This window comes from Octopus sinensis, linkage group LG26 (genome assembly GCF_006345805.1).
Source record: "Octopus sinensis linkage group LG26, ASM634580v1, whole genome shotgun sequence".
Lineage (NCBI taxonomy): Eukaryota > Metazoa > Mollusca > Cephalopoda > Octopoda > Octopodidae > Octopus > Octopus sinensis.
This window is the reverse complement of record NC_043022.1, coordinates 13,724,980-13,743,642: the sequence shown is the minus strand read 5'-3', so window position 1 is coordinate 13,743,642 and position 18,663 is coordinate 13,724,980. Positions and strand designations below refer to the sequence as shown.

At 38.6% G+C, this 18,663-nt stretch overlaps 1 protein-coding gene and 1 long non-coding RNA gene across 2 annotated transcripts in view; one reads left to right on the top strand and one right to left on the bottom strand.

Moving 5' to 3' along the window:
• Positions 1–217: 217 nt before the first annotated feature.
• The window catches only part of LOC115224816 (ADP-ribosylation factor 3), a 44,547-nt gene continuing 26,101 nt past the window's right edge, over positions 218–18,663 (bottom strand). The window contains exons 2-5 of the mRNA XM_029795742.2: positions 7,665–7,742; positions 3,956–4,029; positions 3,497–3,734; positions 218–782 (exon numbers count right to left, since the gene is read on the bottom strand). Of these exons, the coding sequence (XP_029651602.1) occupies positions 436–782; positions 3,497–3,734; positions 3,956–4,029; positions 7,665–7,742 (737 nt within the window). The 3' untranslated portion in view covers positions 218–435. The remainder of the gene's footprint in view (positions 783–3,496; positions 3,735–3,955; positions 4,030–7,664; positions 7,743–18,663) is intronic.
• The window catches only part of LOC118767977, a 15,725-nt gene continuing 6,661 nt past the window's right edge, over positions 9,600–18,663 (top strand). The window contains exons 1-2 of the long non-coding RNA XR_005003898.1: positions 9,600–9,610; positions 13,310–13,315. This is a non-coding gene — a long non-coding RNA (uncharacterized LOC118767977). The remainder of the gene's footprint in view (positions 9,611–13,309; positions 13,316–18,663) is intronic.

The window sequence follows — 18,663 nt, the reverse complement described above, 5'->3', positions numbered from 1 at the left end:
AGGATGAACTATGATTTCAAAGTGTGAATATAACTATAAATATATATGCACATGTATATATATATATATATATATATATATGCACATGTATATATATATATATATATATATGCACATGTATATATATATATATATATGCACATGTATATATATATATATATATATAATATAATATATATATATACACATATATATACATACATATATATACATACATGCACACACATATATATATGTGTATTTATGTATGTGTGTGCTTGCATATGTTCATGAACATACGAGTACTCCTGTACATCGATTGCATTGCATTGTCACCGCATATCATTATTATTATTGTTATTTTTGTTATTATCAATAATAATAATATTATCATCATCATCATTATTATTATTATTATTATCATCGTTATTATTATTATCGTTATCTTTTAACGAACTATTTCTCCGGGCAGTTCTGAAATTTGCCCGGCGTTGTTGTTGTCCGCGAGTCTTGTAGCGAGTCCTGTAGGTGAGACGTTGTTGTCGGGCAACTGTCGGTGACATCCTGGGTGCGGCTTGTTCTGAAGAAGAGGCACTTTATGGCAGTGTAGGCTCTTGAACAGTAGTCCATGCTATGTTCGAGTCGGTCGCCGGACTCTCGTTGCATCCGTGGCATTTCCTCAGGTGCTGGTGGCACAGTGGAGTAGACAGCTTTCTTAGCCTGGACGGAGCCAAGCTGGCATGCCAGCCAGTCGAGGGCTTCTGTTAGACCTTGGTCAGTCAGAGCACTGACCGGCATGATGTCTGGAAAGACAAACAAGAAAAAAATAGTGAAAAGAAAACACAAAAAAAAGAACTAAAAAAAAGAACATGACCACCTCTGCTTTCATCATTGTCATTAGTCAATGTCATTATTCAATTATTGTGGAGGTGCAATGGCCCAGTGGTTAGGGCAGAGGACTCACAGTCACAGGATCGCAGTTTCGATTCGCAGTACTTATTCTACCGGTCCCTTTTACCAAACCGCTAAGTTACGGGAACATAAACACACCAGCATCGGTTGTCAAGCGATGGGACACACACACACACACATATATGACGGGCTTCTTTCAGTTTCCGTCTACCAAATCCACTCACCAGGCTTTGGTCAGCCCAAGGCTATAGCAGAAGACACTTGCCCAAGATGCCACAAAGTGGGACTGAACCGAGAACCATGTGGTTGGCAAGCAAGCTACTCACCACACAGCCCCTCCTGTGCCTATATACAAAATTTATTTGAATATGCATCATACAAGAGATAATTAATGTGGTAATTACAAGTCTTCATTAAATAAAATATTAGTTAGATTGGACTGGATTGGGTTGCCTATGTTCAGTCCAGTACAGGACAAAGGGCTGAACATGTTCTCTCCACCAACCACGGTCTGATGTGGAGGCTGTGAATTTGAGCTTGAGAGCATACAGGTTTGATGTGCCTACTCTGCCGCAATGGCTCGCCAGGGCTTATCAGCGGGGTGCAGTTGTCAAGCTGTGGGGGGACAAATAGAAACACACACACACACATGTTAATATGTGATGGGCTTCCTTACAATTTCTTATTTCTTTACTGCCCACAAGGGGCTACACATAGAGGGGACAAACAAGGACAGACAAATGGATTAAAACGATTATATTGAAATCCTTATTAATGTATAACTGGTACTTATTTAATCGACCCTGAAAGGATGAAAGGCAAAGTCGACCTCGGCGGAGTTTGAACTCAGAATGTAACGGCAGATGAAATACTGCTAAGCATTTCGCCCGGCGTGCTAACGTTTCTGCCAGCTCGCCGCCTTCAAACTGTCCAATCCATGCCAGCATGGAAAACGGATGTTAAGTGATGACGATGATGATGTCCAGAATTATGGCCCGTATATGCTAGCTAAGGTTGAGTCTATGTGGAAATGTTTGTGGTTGATGGTATATGTGTTTGAATTAAGGTGGCGAGCTGGCAGAAATGTTAGCATGCCAGGCAAAATGCGTAGCTGTATTTCGTCTGCCATTACGTCGTGAGTTCAAATTCCGCTGAGGTCGACTTTGCCTTTCATCCTTTTGGGGTCGATAAATTAAGTACCAGTTGCACACTGGGGTCGATGTAATCGACTTAATCTCTTTGTCTGTCCTTGTTTGTCCCCTCTATGTTTAGCTCCTTGTGGGTAGTAAAGAAATAGGTATATGTGTGTTTGTGTGCCTTTTGTTTTACTGTTTGTTGCTTTCAGGTCGGGAAAGATAAGGACATACTGTTAAGATAAGTGGGGTATAAGGAGACACTGGTGTTGCATGTTTGAAAGGATGGGCAGATAAAGACACCGTTGTTGCGTATTTCCAAAAAATTGAGTAGATTTTGTGGGTGCAGACGTGGCTGTGTGGTTAAAAAGCTTGTTTTGTAACCACATGGTTTTAGGTTCAGTTCAACTGCACGGCACCTTGAGTAAGTGTCTTTTTATTATAGCTCTGGGCCAACCACAGTGAATTATGAGTGAATTCAGTAGACAGAAATTGTAAGGTGGTGAGCTGGCAGAAGCGTTAGCACGCCGGGCGAAATGCTTTGCGGTATTTCGTCTGCTGTTACGTTCTGAGTTCAAATTCTGCCGAGGTTGACTTTGCCTTTCATCCTTTTGGGGTCAATTAAATAAGTACCAGTTATGCACTGGGGTCGATGTAATTGACTTAATCCGTTTGTTTGTCCTTGTTTGTCCCCTCTGTGTTTAGCCCCTTGTGGGTAGTAAAGAAACAGGTATTTCGTCTACTGCTACATTCTGAGTTCAAATTCCGCCGAGGTTGACTTTGCCTTTCATCCTTTTGGGATTGATTAAATAAGTACCTGTTATACACTAATAAGGATTTCAAATTTTGGCACAAGGCCAGTACTTTCGGGGAGGGGTCAAGCTGATTACATTGACCCCAGTACATAACTAGTACTTGTTTCATTCACCCCAAAAGGATGAACGGCAAAGTCAACCTCGGCGGAATCCAGAATGTAAAGACAGAGGAAACGCCACTGAGCATTTATTTTGTCCAGCGTCCGAACAATTCTGCCCACTCACCACCTTACAAATACACATATCGCCACATAAACACACACACTCAAATACACAGACACACAGAGACACACAAACACAAGTATACAGACACAAATACACGTACACACACAAGTGTATACACACATACACACACAAATACTCCCTTGATACATAGACATTTACACAAATGCACACACATACACATACATACGCAAGTACACATTCACACACACACACAAGTATACAGACAAACTCACACACACAGATATACAAACAGACACAAACACATGTACACACACAAGTATATATACACACACACACACATGTACACACACAAGTATATACAAACAAACACACAAACGCATGTACACACACAAGTATATACACACAGACACACACACACTGACATGCGCACGTGCACACATACACACAGCCAGAGACAAAGATGGTACTTACTCCAATTATGTTTCAAATTCTTCAAAGAGAGTTTGTCTGTGATTTCTTCGACTGTCATCGCTTCTGGCAGATCCTGTTTGTTTGCTAAGAAGAGGAAGACAGCCGAGGAAAGTTCCTCAGCCAAGAATGCTGGTCGGATCACATCGAAGCTCAGCTCATCGAGCCGTTCCCTGTCGGCGCTGTCTATCACGAACACCACAGCATCAGTACCTTTGTAGTAATGCCGGAATAACGGTCGCTGCAACGAGGAAGAGAGACAATCAAACAGAAAGGCCAATGCAGGGGGGACTTTATGCGAACAGGCCGAAGAAGATGTCTATGTGTGTGTGTGTGGGGGGGTGTATTTGGGTGTGTGTGTGTGTATGTTTGTGAGTGTCTTTGTTGGGGGGGGAGTATTTGTGTGTGTGTGTTTGTGTGTATGTTTGTGCAATGGCTATTAATGTTAAGAGAAACACTTACCAACTTGTCCCGGCTTCCAATGTCCCAGGCTGTCAAACTGATGTCTCGATATTCAATTGTTTCCACATTGAAACCTGGGGAATGAAAATCGAGAAGAGAGAAAAGATAAAACAATTGAAATAAAAATGTTTTTTAAAGTCATCATCATCATTGTTTAACATCCGCTTTCCATGCTGGTATGGGTTGGACGATTTCACTGAGGACTGGCGAACCAGATGGCTGCACCAGGCATCAATCTTGATCTGGCAGAGTTTCTACAGCTGGATGCCCTTCCTAATGCCAACCACTCCAGGAGTGTAGTGGGTGCTTTTACGTGCCACAGGCACGAGGGCCAGTGAGGCAGTACTGGCAACGGCCATGCTCAAATGGTGCTTTTTATGTGCCACCTGCACAGGAGCCAGTCCAGCGGCACTGGCAACAACCTTGCTTGAATGTTTTTTTCATGTGCCAGTAAGGCAACGCTGGTAACGATCACACTCAAATGGTGCTTTTTATGTGCCACCTGCACTGGCAATGACCTCGCTCAAAGAATAAAATATTTCTTTGATATTTGGATAAATGAATTCTATTTCGAAATATTTAGGGATTGAGAGAGAGAGAGAGGTGAGTAGGTACATTGATTCTTAACAACAATATTCAACAAGTTCAACATTTTTTTGTCTTATTCCAAACCGTTTTGTTACCATATTTTTATTGGAATTCCTTACATCACCTTTGTTTCAGTTTCTTTTCATAATAATGAAAAATTTCGTAAAATAACTTGGTCATTATTATACTGGCATTTAAAATCTAAGTGCACAGGAAACTTTTGATAGGTTTTAATATACATCCCTTTCATAGACATCCCTTTTGTTACCATCTTTTCTGTTGAAATAAATTGTTCTTGTTTCAATCTATTTTGAAAATTTCGAAGAATTTAGTGAAATAATTGTCATTATTAAACTGTTGTTTGAAACATAAATTAACATAAATTAACACAAACATTTGATGGAAAGTTTCAATTTAGATCACTCTAACCCCCTTTTTTTTTTTACCATATTTCTATTGAAAAACAATGTCTTTGTTTTGATTATTTTTCAAAATAATGAAGAATTTAGAAAAAAAACTGTCGTTATTTTGCTAGTTTTTTTTAACATAAATTTAATACTCTCTCTTTACTCTTTTACTTGTTTCAGTCATTTGACTGCGGCCATGCTGGAGCACCGCCTTTAGTCGAGCAAATCAACCCCGGGACTTATTCTTTTGTAAGCCCAGTACTTATTCTATCGGTCTCTTTTGCCAAACCGCTAAGTGACGGGGACGTAAACACACCAGCATCGGTTGTCAAGCAATGCTAGGGGGACAAACACAGACACACAAACACACACACACATATATATGTATACATATATACGACAGGCTTCTTTCAGTTTCCGCCTACCAAATCCACTCACTAGGCTTTGGTTGGCCCGGGGCTATAGTAGAAGACACTTGCCCAAGATGCCACGCAGTGGGACTGAACCCAGAACCATGTGGTTGGTAAGCAAGCTACTTACCACACAGCCACTCCTGCGCCTGAATATGAAACTTTGACGAAAGGTTTAAATTTCAGTAAGTTTCACATGCACTGACTTTGCTTCAAATTATTTCGAAAATAAGGAAGAATTTAGAAGAATATCTTTGTCATCATTAAGTCGGTGTTTAGAAAATAAATTAACATAGAATTTTAATGGCGTTTTTTTTATCATAGAACCACGGCTGATCCCAGGTGTCTGCTAGGTTTCCATAGAGAAATTAGACACGTGTGTGTGTGTGTGTGTGTGTGTGTATTTGTAGGCATGTTTATATGTGTGTGTGTGTGTGTGCTTGTGTATGCATGCATGTGTATATGTACATATGTGTGTGTGTGTGTGTGTACAGATAATGTACTCATACATATATAATGCCATCATCATCGCATATACACACATATATACAAATGTACACACATACATACATGTATGCATACACACACATTCATGTATGCATACACATACATGTATGCATACACATACATGTATGCATACACACACACATATATACACATACACACACATATATACACATACATGTACACATACACACATACATGTGTACATACACATACATACATATATACATACACACACATACATGTACACACATACACACACATATATATAACTGCACATTCGTATACACACACACACACACACCTTACTCCTTATGAACTCCAGGCTGTTTATATCAACAAATTAAGGGAACAGCTATGATAAGATATGGCTGATTATATTCTTCTTATCTGTCGCCTGTGACTGAAACACCAACAAAATATGTAGGCCTCGGCCCTTCTCACACTTTGGAAACACCACAGCAAACAGTTGATAACTCTAACCTATTTTTCTCTAAAAAAATTCCAAACATAGGGCAAAACCAAAATATATTTTCCATTGGGCCCCAACGGGAAGATTTTCATCAGAAGGTAAAAAACAGAAGCCAGTAACAATGAACAAAAACATAGATCGTATCTAATGGCTCAATTCCAGTTGAATGGTAGCAAAGTTGAGGCTGTAATACTTTGGTAAGGTCTGTTTTTTTAATAAGTAATGTTAATGGAAATATGCTGTACTTGAGAAGATCCGGCAAGCCAAGTGAGACCATAACCTGTGGCCTATGTCAAGAGTGTAACCAGAGTATTAAGGCGGCGAGGTGGCAGAAACGTTAGCACGCCAGGCGAAATGCTTAGCGGTATTTTGTCTGCCGTTACGTTGTGAGTTCGAATTCCGCAGAGGTCGATTTTGCCTTTCATCCTTTCGGGGTCGATAAATTAAGTACCAGTTATGCACTGGTGTCGATGTAATCGACTTAATACCTATGTCTGTCCTTGTTTGTCCCCTCTATGTTCAGCCCCTTGTGGGTAATAAAGAAATAGGTATAACCAGCCCACTTATGCGTACCTTTCCTTCATTGGACACTAAACTCTGCTTGCGAAGACCTGTTGAGGCAAGTGAAATTGAAATCAAATTCGATGACTGGCAACCGTGCTAGTGGAGTGCTAAGAGCACCATCCAAGCATGACCGTTGCCAGAGCAGCTAACTGGCTTTTGTGCCGGTGGCACGTAAAAAACACCATTCGAGCGTGATCATTACCAGTGTCACCTTACTGGCACGTAAAAAACACCATTTGAGTGTGACTGTTGCCACACTTAAATGATCGCTTCAAATGGTTAGCCCAACTGTCACTGAAGATTGATCCTGGTAAAAAATAAAACATAGCTAGTACTGGACTCTTTTTAACTGGGCTAGAAAATATTTTGGTCCTCAACAACTGTCAATATTCTCCAGAGTTCAAGTGGGCCCCACAAAGGAGTACTGCTCTCACATCAAGGATAGAATACCTGCTAAACACACAGATGTTATAGAGGCTAATAATAAATATAAAAACGCACCCTACAAATTTGCAGAAAATTGGAGGAACTTGTAGAGATAACAAAGATGCCGAATTATATACCGTTTTTTTTCTTTACTGTCCCACCCGTTCCCAAGAGAAAATAGATCTCTTCCAATTTCATTGATACAACCATTCAATAATAGTTAGGCAGAACATGGTCTGTGAACACAAGCTTAAAAAGTAATACAACAGTTGGTAAATGAAAACCTGAATAAGATCACTTCAACCTGAAATATTAAAAATATAAAGAAACAAACTTACCAATGGTTGGTATTGTAGTAACTAGTTCTCCTAACTTCAGGCGATATAAAATAGTAGTTTTACCAGCAGCATCAAGTCCTGTGGAAAGATTAAACATGGCAATTATTGGTGGTGCATTTTTATTTTGTATCATACAGCTATATCAGTGGTTTTCAACTGGGGGACCATATAAGATTTTTGGGGTCCATGCAACACAATAGTAAATTGGGGATCCACAATAGTATTTTAAGGGCCCCTGAAAAATTTTGCTTTAGATGTATGTATTGGTATGTATTGCTAGAAACAGCTGGGTTTCTTTCTCTAACATTTTACATAATTCAACCTACACAATGTGTTGGGGGGGAAAAAAGAAAGGAATTTTGAAAGAAGTTCTTATAAAACTACATTTTAAACATCAAATGGGGTTCCCCCAGAAAATAATAATCAAAAGGGTCCATAGGTAAAAAATGGTTCAGAACCCCTGCTTTGGATGTATGTATTGGTCTGTACTGCAAGAAACAGCTGGGTTTCTTTCTCTAACATTTTACATAATTCAAACAACACAAGGAAATGTGTGGGGAACAAAAGAGGGGTTTTGAATGAAGTTTCTATAAAACTAGTTTTTAAGCATTTAGATGGCAATGGAATTCACCAGAATAAAAAGAGGGGTCCTTAGATAAAAAAAATGGTTGAGAACCCCTGTTTTAGATGAATGTATTGGTCTGTACTGCAAGAAACAGCTGGGTTTCTTTCTCTAACATTTTACATAATTCACCCTACGCAAGTTAATGCATGAAAAACAAAAGAGGGGTTTTGAAAGAAGATTCTATAAAACTAGTTTTTAAATGTCGAATGGCTATGGGGGTCAACCTGAATAGGACGCTTTGTTATTAAGCTGGTGTTTGAGTTCAAGCTCTACTTAGGATGGTTATGTTTGATAACAAGATGACTGATAAAATCAATACTGATCACACACAAAAATCATTTCAATTGAGTCAGTAGATCATCGGACAGACATCTTTCAATATTTATTCTAGCTTTTTGCACAATTTCAAATCTCGTTGAGGTCGACTTTGTCTTTCCCCCTTCTGGGGTCAATATACTGATCACCAATCTAAGTCTGTGGAATTGTTAGAGTATTTAGATGAAACATGTTGTGGTATGTGTTGTGAGATCAAATCCCGCCATGACCTACTAGGGGGTTAGACTTAACCCTTTGGCATTTAATCCAACCATATCCAGCTCAAATATTCTACCCATTTTATGTTCAAACTGATCAGATCCTGTCTCTCACACACACCCTACAATGTCATTTTGAAAATATACAATCGCATCATTGAAATTTGAAAGCTACAAGATGAAAAGTGATTAGTTGAACTCAAATTGAAATCAATAAACATTTTATTTGCTGAAGTAATGCGAACCCTAAAGGCTTACTCTATCCCCACCTCCAAGCATGTGGAACAAGTCCCCAATTTGCAGATGCCGTCTTTCATTTATCCTAGCCATAATTGGAATTTCTGTAATTGGAAGGATCTCAGACACTTCCTCCTGATGAAGCTACATGGAAAAAATAATTAAAATAAAATATATATATATCTTGAGGCGCTCCAACGAAGCTACACGAAGAAGATAGCCTCTGTGCAGCATATAAGCTATTGGGAAAGACTCAAGAGATTGAGACTCTATTCCTTAGAGCGTAGGCAAGAAAGATATACCATAATATACATTTGGAAGATCCTAGAAGGACTTGTCCCAAATTTTGGCATCGAGAGTTACACAAATGCCAGAACTGGGTGCCACTGCATAGTGCCAAGGACTCCAAATTTGCCATCAAGATGTAGGACAAGATACTGTGATAGCCTGGGCTTCCGAGGCCCACAGCTCTTCAATATCCCCCCCAAGAACCTAAGAGACCTGCATGGGGTAGATGCAGATGTCTTTAAAATGAAACTGGATCTCTTCTTGTCAGGTGTCCCAGATGAACCAACTTCACGGCAGGAGGTGCAGATGAGGGCAGCTGCATTGAACTCTCTCATGCACCAAATGGCAATTGCTAAAAAGCATTCGTGAAGTAAAATCATGTAGCAACACCAAATGGCGGTGCCCCAGCATGGCCACAGCTTGTGAGGTGAAACTAAATAAAAATAAAAAAAAATATATATATATATATATAATCAACCATATCCTGTTGCCTATGTACAAATGTGGGGTTCAAAGATCAAATCTGCCTTAGGAGGAGTTTTCCTCTTTTTGATGTCAGTGAGTTAAGAAAAAAGGGACATTTGAATGAATTATGCTAAAAAAAACAAAACAAAAAAAACCCCCACTTTCCTTTGCTAGACCCCAAATCTGAGATTAAAAGATCAAAGATCAAAGATCAAGATTAAAGCTACCTTCAGTTTTCCTCTTTCCAATTTCAAGGACCTAAGTACCGGGGGGGGGGGTAAATTTGATTCAACCGATTATGCTAAGAAGAATAAAAGAAAAAAAAATATCAACCATTTCCTTTTCACACAGCCCCCCACCCACCCCGATTACATATGAGGGGGGTTAAAAGATCCAAGATTAAAAGCCACCTTTGTGGGGGGTTTTTGCCTTCTTTCCGTTGTCAGTGAGTTAAGAAACAGGAACATTTGATACAATTCATTATGATCTCGCTTCCTAGACAAAATACGACCTTGTGCTAATTACACCACCAGAAAATATTTACACCACCACCACCACCGCCGCCGCCACCGCCACCGTCACACAAACACATCTGTAGCTGTAATTAGTTTATCTACTCCCACCATCACCCATCGGTTCTTACCTATTGCCACTCCTTCTTCTTTTCCTTTATTACTCAAACCCAACATGTTGTTATTTGAAATACTTGTTGCTAGACACCACAGGTTATTATTCTATACACAAGACAACCTTGCCAACACACTGATCCTCTCTGCGCAGGTTTGTGTACTGCTTCAACAGATGCCAGATATTTAATCCCTTTGGCAACCGAGTCTTTCACTTCTCTTTCCCAAATGCTTACAGTTCCTCATAGTCTCAACAGAAGAGGTTGCTTTATTTTTTTTTTTTGTCTTTTCCTTTTCTGAAAATTTTTCCTGAATTAACATACTTGACTGTTCTAACTTTAACCTAACACACACACATACACACACACAGAGGAGAGAAAGAGGAGAGAGGAAAGGAGAGAGAGAGAGAGGAAAGGAGAGAGAGAGAGAGGAAAGGAGAGAGAGAGAGAGAGGAAAGGAGAGAGAGAGAGGACAGAGAGAGAGGAGAGGAAAGAGAAAGAGGAAAGAGAGAGAGGAGAGGAAAGAGAAAGAGGAGAAAGAGGAGAGAGAAAGAGGAGAGAGAGGAGAGTGAGAGAGGAGAGTGAGAGAGAGAGAGGAGAGTGAGAGAGAGAGAGGAGAGAGAAAGAGGAGAGAGAGAGCGGAGAGGAGAGAGAAAGAGGAGAGAGAGAGAGGAGAGAGAGAAGAGAGGAGAGAGAGAGGAGAGGAGAGAGAGAGGGGAAACAAAGAGACAGGAGACAGAGAGAGGGGAGAGACAGAGAGAGAGAGGAGAAACAAAGAGAGAGAGAGAAGAGAAACAAAGAGAGAGAGAGGAGAGTGTGTGTGCGTGAGAGAGAGAGAGAGAGAGAGAGAGAGATTAATCTGGATGAGTTCACTGCTCTGGAGCTGGCCTCACAGGTTGCCAATGCAAACATGCTGAAAGGCCTCAAGTGGTTGAGGGCAGCCAATTTCTGTCAGCTAATCTGAAATGCGATCTATGTGATAGGGAATTCCTCAGACAATCTGGACGCACAAGGCACATGAAAGTACACAATCAGGGTGTCGCTGTCTGAAGCAAGCAACTTAATTGCAGCAGGTGAACAGGAATGCAGCATCTGCAACAAAAGATGCAAGGCGCTTGGTTGTTTTAAAAGCCACGGAAAGTTCCGGAGCCACTGAGAAAAGAAAAACAAAACAAATAAAACAATTTGCCAAACGGGCGTAGAAGTGGCTGTGTGGTAAGTAGCTTGCTTACAAACCACATGGTTCCGGGTTCAGTCCCACTGCGTGGCACCTTGGGCAAGTGGCTACTACAGCCTCGGGCCAACCAAAGCCTTGTGAGTGGATTTGGTAGACGGAAACTGAAAAAAGCCCGTCGTATATATATGTATATACATATATATATATGTATATATGTGTGTTTGTGTGTCTGTGTTTGTCCCCCTAGCATTGCTTGACAACCGATGCTGGTGTGTTTACGTCCCCGTAACTTAGCGGTTCAGCAAAAGAGACCGATAGAATAAGTACTAGGCCTACAAAGAATAAGTCCCGGAGTCGATTTGCTCGACTAAAGCCGGTGCTCCAGCATGGTCACAGTCAAATGACTGAAACAAGTAAAAGAGCAATGCCTGAAAGTTTCATCTGAATCCATCCAGTGGTTTTTGCGATATCTTGTCCACGGACAAACAAACAAATACAACTAAAAACAATACTTCCGCCTTTGCTAAGACAGAGGTAATAATAATAATAATAATAATAATAATAATAATAATATTTTTAAAAGGATTGATGTAACTCTTCACAAAGGTAAACAGTCAAGATGGAGAGCACGATTCGATTGTAATAGATATTTTATTGGTTGAATGATATTTCAACAGTACGTCTGTCTTTGTCAAGTTCAAAATAAGAAGTGATAAAAATTCAAAATTACAGAAATTCAAATGTAAAGTATGAATGAGAGCAACCAGTGTCCACACATTGATGGAATGACATCATCAGTTTTTAAGTTACAATTTTTCTGTTTTTTTCTGTATTTTTCTTTTCACCTCTCTTTCTCTTTTCTCTTTTACTTGTTTCAGTCATTTGACTGCGGCCATGCTGGAGCACCGCCTTTAATCGAGCAACTCGACCCCGGAACTTATTCTTTTGTAAACCCAGTACTTATTCTATCGGTCTCTTTTGCCGAACCGCTAAGTAACGGGAACATAAACACACCAGCATCGATTGTCAAGCAATGCTAGGGAGACAAACACAGACACACAAACACACACATATATATATATATATACATATATACGACGGGCTTCTTTCAGTTTCCGTCTACCAAATCCACTCACAAAGGTTTGGTCGGCCCGAGGCTATAGTAGAAGACACTTGCCCAAGGTGCCATGCAATGGGACTGAACCCGGAACCATGTGGTTGGTAAGCAAGCTACTTACCACACAGCCACTCCTGCGCCTGTTATAAAATTGTTATAAAATTCGCCCGTTATAAAATTTCGAGCGTACGCTCGAAGTGTTAAAGACTTTTTCAATTCCCAAGCATTATACTAGTACATCTGTTTGTTGTCTACACCACCTGACTTCGTCTTTTGTTTTTTGTGAATTCTCCCTGTATATATATATATATAGGTTATGAGAGGTAATGGTGTCAAGAAGACCCAAAGGTGTCAGATAATGCTGAGCAAGTGCTATGGACAGACTATAATTAAGCTCCAGGTTCAGTAATTATGCAAATGAGTCCAACGTAGGTCATATGTCAGCATGTATATATATATAAAAAATTACAGAATGAGATAAAAATCCAAGGCTGTGAAAGATGTCAGAACATTTATAAATATGTCTTACAGCTGTTTCTGGGATATTTTATATATCCCTTCATCAGAGACAGTGTGAGAAAATGGTTAAGCAATACTTATTCTAGATAAGATATGAAACAGACAGTGAAGTGGAGGAATGAAAATATATATATATATATAGTTAATCCAAACAAGAAAGCACAAAAGAACACAACAACGCGAGGACGTGGAACAAATATAGTATTATTGGATGCTCAGGAAAGAAGGAGAGTTTAACGTTTCGAGTGGAGCTCTTTGTCGGAAGCATAGGAGAAGGAAAGATCCAGAGAAGGGAAGACAGAGGAAAAAAAAATCGCCAACGGTACACACGCAGTCACATTTTGAATCAAATATATATATTTATATATATATATATCAAAGTAATGATTAGTAAATTCACGAAACCGGTATGCTTTTGAATCTCTTTAACAATTCACAATAATGAATTTTATTACTTTTATTCCTACCTCAGTTCTTCTGATTGTATATATATCTATCGTTACCTTTCATAAAAAGCCTTTACTCTTTTTGATTTCCAATGTGAATTTTCGCTTATTTTTCTTCTTAATTTCCCCTTACATTTCCATGTGTGGATGATGATCTCTACTTTCTTTTTGTAACATATTTCTATTATATATAGGCGCAGGAGTGGCTGTGTGGTAAGTAGCTTGCTTACCAACCACATGGTTCTGGGTTCAGTCCCACTGCGTGGCACCTTGGGCAAGTGTCTTCTACTATAGCCTCAGGCCAACCAAAGCCTTGTGAGTGGATTTGGTAGACGGAAACTGAAAGAAGCCCATCGTATATATGTATATATATATATATATATATGTGCGTGTGTTTCTGTGTCTGTGTTTGTCCTCCTAGCATTGCTTGACAACCGATGCTGGTGTGTTTATGTCCCCGTCACTTAGCGGTTTGGCAAAAGAGACCGATAGAATAAGTACTGGGCTTACAAAGAATAAGTCCTGGGGTCGAGTTGCTCGATTAAAGGTGGTGCTCCAGTATGGCATCAGTCAAATGACTGAAACAAGTAAAAGAGTAAAGTGTATATATATATATATACACACACACACACACACATATGTATAGATTTGGTGGCACAAACAGGAAAGATAGAACTCAACACATGATGAGTATATATTTAATTTTTAATTAATAATCAGCATAAGTCACAGTCTGACTCAAGAGCCGAGGCTTAAGTACATTAGAAAAACAGTCCCCAACGCTAGCTTCTTGGAGTTTGTTTGATCATATCATATTATATATATATACAAATATATAGATATAAATTAGAAAAAAAACACCTTTTATCAATTCAATCTAGAAAATTACATATTGTATAAAGATTAAATATAAGATAAAACATAACGATGATTAAGTAATATGCAAAATAATAAATAAAACGTATATATTTGGTATATATATATATGTTTATATATTACTCTTTTACTCTTTTACTTGTTTCAGTCATTTGACTGCGGCCATGCTGGAGCACCGCCTTTAGTCGAGCAAATCGACCCCGGGACTTATTCTTTGTAAGCCTAGTACTTATTCTATCGCTGACTTTTGCCGAACCGCTAAGTGACGGGGACGTAAACACACCAGCATCGGCTGTCAAGCAATGCTAGGGGGACAAACACACACACATATATATATATATACATATATACGACAGGCTTCTTTCAGTTTCCATCTACCAAATCTACTCACAAGGCTTTGGTCGGCCCGGGGCTATAGCAGAAGACACTTGCCCAAGATGCCACGCAGTGGGACTGAACCAGGAACCATGTATATTTGGTATATATATATATATATAATTATTTATTATTTTGCACATTACTTAATCATCGTTATATGTTTTATCGTATATTTAATCTTTCTATAAGATGTAATTTTTCTGAATGGTATAATTTAATTTTTTAATTACTGAATTGATAAAAGGTGTTTTTTTTCCTAATTTATATATATTATATTTTGTGAAATTTGCTTTAGTATTTCTAAATTGAATTTTTTCCCTGTAAGTTTGGAATAATATTCCCTCATATTATTATCATATATATATATATATACATATATATACAAGGATGCATGTGTATATAGCTATAGTGTTTTGCTTACTCAGAAGCCTTTGATGAAAACTCACAAAGTAAATATGAACTCATTACTCTCGTTAGATTGACACACTTCAATGGTCGACTAATTAATCAATCAAGCATGCAAAATGGATAAGAAGAGAGGCACCGAGATTTTGTGCCAGAAGTGGGAAGTTATAAGAACAGCAAACATGAAAAGAAAAGCGATCTGGTTGCCACGGTTACTCTCGCTGTTTACCTATTCTGCTCTTAGCTCACACTTTGTTTCCATGACAACCGTTTGCAACTTAGCCGTGCTGAAGTCACCTTTGCGAAATGACTAATAACAACAAAAGTACTAAAGCGTGCGTACTGACTGTTGTAGGATGCTTAGGAGAGCGGAAAGAAGAAAGGAAAGGAAAATAAATAAGTGGGTCTCCGCATCAGCTGTGCTGGCGTGGATGGATTGCCGCTGGCCAAGGAGGGCAAGTTGTGTCATTGAAATTTAAAACAAGGATGATCTCAGAAGAAGGTGCGGCGAGATATTACGAGATAAGAAAAGTCAGAGCAGTGATCTCATATACCAGATGCACAAGCCACAGTGGATTTTTTCCATAGCTTTTATTCTGTGTGTAATAATAATAATAATAATAATAATAATAATAATAATAAAAAAATATAATAATAATCATAATAATAATAATAATAATAATAATAACAATAATAATAATAATAATTAAAATAATAATAATAATAATTAAAATAATAATAATAATAATAATTAAAATAATAATAATAATAACAATAATAACAATAACAATAATAATAATAATAATAATAATTAAAATAATAATAATAATAATAATTAAAATAATAATAATAATAATAACAACAATAATAATAATAATTAAAATAATAATAATAATACTAACAATAATAATAATAATAATAATAATTAAAATAATAATAATAATAATTAAAATAATAATAATAATAAATAAAATAATAATAATAATAATAATCTGCCCTAGGTGTATGGAAAACACTCGGTGAGAAATGGAAGAAAATTTGAAGAAAGAAGGAAAAAAAATAGTGAGAATTACTGTATTTTAATGTGTATAAGGAACCCCTTAAATTTGGGGGGTTAAAATTTGGAAAAATGTGTCGCTCAAGAAGGACTTCAGTTAGAAGAATTTTCATGATCTTTCATATTTAGATTCTTTCATAAAATTCATTTAGTTGTTAAACATAAATATATATTGGAATTAAATGGTTTTGATTTACTACCAGGTGACTTTTGGCCAACCCTCTATATATACTCTCTTTCTTAAACTCTTTTACTTGTTTCAGTCATTTGACTGTGGCCATGCTGGAGCACCGCCTTTAGTCGAGCAAATTGACCCCCAGGACTTATTCTTTGTAAGCCTAGTACTTATTCTATCGGTCTCTTTTGCCAAACCACTAAGTTACAGCGACATAAACACACCAGCATCGGTTTGGGAGATAAACACAGACACACAAATGTATATACATACACACACACATATATATATATACATATATACGATGGGCTTCTTTCAGTTTCTGTCTACCAAATCCACTCACACGGTTTTGGTCGGCCCGAGGCTATAGTAGAAGACACTTGCCCAAGGTGCCACGCATTGGGACTGAACCCGGAACCATGTGGTTGGTAAGCAAGCTACTTACCACACAGCCACTCCTACACCTATATATATATATATATAAGAGAACAAAGTGTATGTTCGACGCTATATATATATATATATATAAAATAAAATACAAAATGGGACAAAACATCCAGATAGACGATGCAAAAAAGCAAGGATGGGTCATTCGAAGCCTTTTATCCTCAGTCAAGAACTGGATCATCCTCGCAATTTCGGCTGATTAATCTTGAGATTGCTCCAATCTGGCCATCCCCAAGGAAAAACTAAGCCAAGAGTATTAGATTCCTTGGAAAAAAGCATCGAAGGTATACGAAACAAGGACGGAAAAAACAGACGATGTTACACGAACATAAATACAATAATAAAATAAAAATAATAATAATAATCAAAATCAAAATCAAAATCGATCAACATCAATGGAAATTGTAACTATGATACCAGTGCCGATGGCACGTAAGAGAACCATCCGAATGTGGCCGTTGCCAGCGCCGCCCTGACTGGCCTCCGTGCTGGTGGCACGTAAAAAGCACCATCAGATCGTGGCCGTTTGCCAGCCTTCTCTGGCATCTGTGCCAGTGGCACATAAAAAGCACCCACTACACTCACGGAGTGGTTGGCATCAGGAAGGGCATCCAACCGTAGAAACACTGCCAGATCAGACTGGGCCTGGTACAGCCTTCTGGCTTCCCAGACCCTAGTTGAACCATCCAACCCATGCTAGCATGGAAAGCGGATGCTAAACGATGATGATGATAATGATGATAGGGGTGGGGGAGAAAAAGATAGTGCAAATGTTGAATAGACAGTCACCAAATAGTCCTTAGAGAGGATCAAATTCTTAAACTGAAAAGCAAGAGAGTCATGGTTGGAGTGTGTGTGATTTTATACCTGCTTGACCAGGGGATTGTTGCAGGGCAAAGCAATGGCGTCATCAACATGCCATTAGCCACATACACCCATCTTGCACATTATGCTTTTTCCTATGCATAAAAGCACTGCACAACAACTAACCGCCCCTCACCGCAGACCTGCTCCGAGTTGCTAAACCCCTTCAAAAACACGAAATAAAAGTTGCTCGACTGCATTCCTAAAGAAGCAATCTTTTCAGTTGAAAAACATCTGCTGATTCTCTAAGAAAATTAAGACTGACCCACTTTGGAATAAAATACAGCAAACTTTTTAATTATAAATAGATTAAAAGAAAATGTGGAAGAAATCTGGAGGAATTTTCTTGGTGAGTTATGCAAAGATATACAAGGGAAACAGCTGGAAAGGGGACTACATGTTTATCAAGGTTATTGGGGGTGGGTGCAAGAGTAAGTTAACCCGGGAGAAAAATTAAGGAAAAATATCTATGGAGATAGGGGCACGGATGGTTGTGTAGTTAAGAGACTTGCTTTGAAATTTCATGGTGTCAGGTTCAGTCCCACTGTGTGACACCTCGGGCAAGCGTTTGTTGATTACATTGACCCCCAGTAGTCAACTGGTACTTATTCTAACAACTCCAAAAGGACAAAAGGCAATGTTGTTTTCATGTTTGTTCAGTTGGCTCAAGCGAACATCCAGTCATCCTCATGGGACCAGATTACCTATTTCTTACCCCACAAGGGGGCTAAACACAGAGAGGACAAACAAGGACAGAGAAACGGA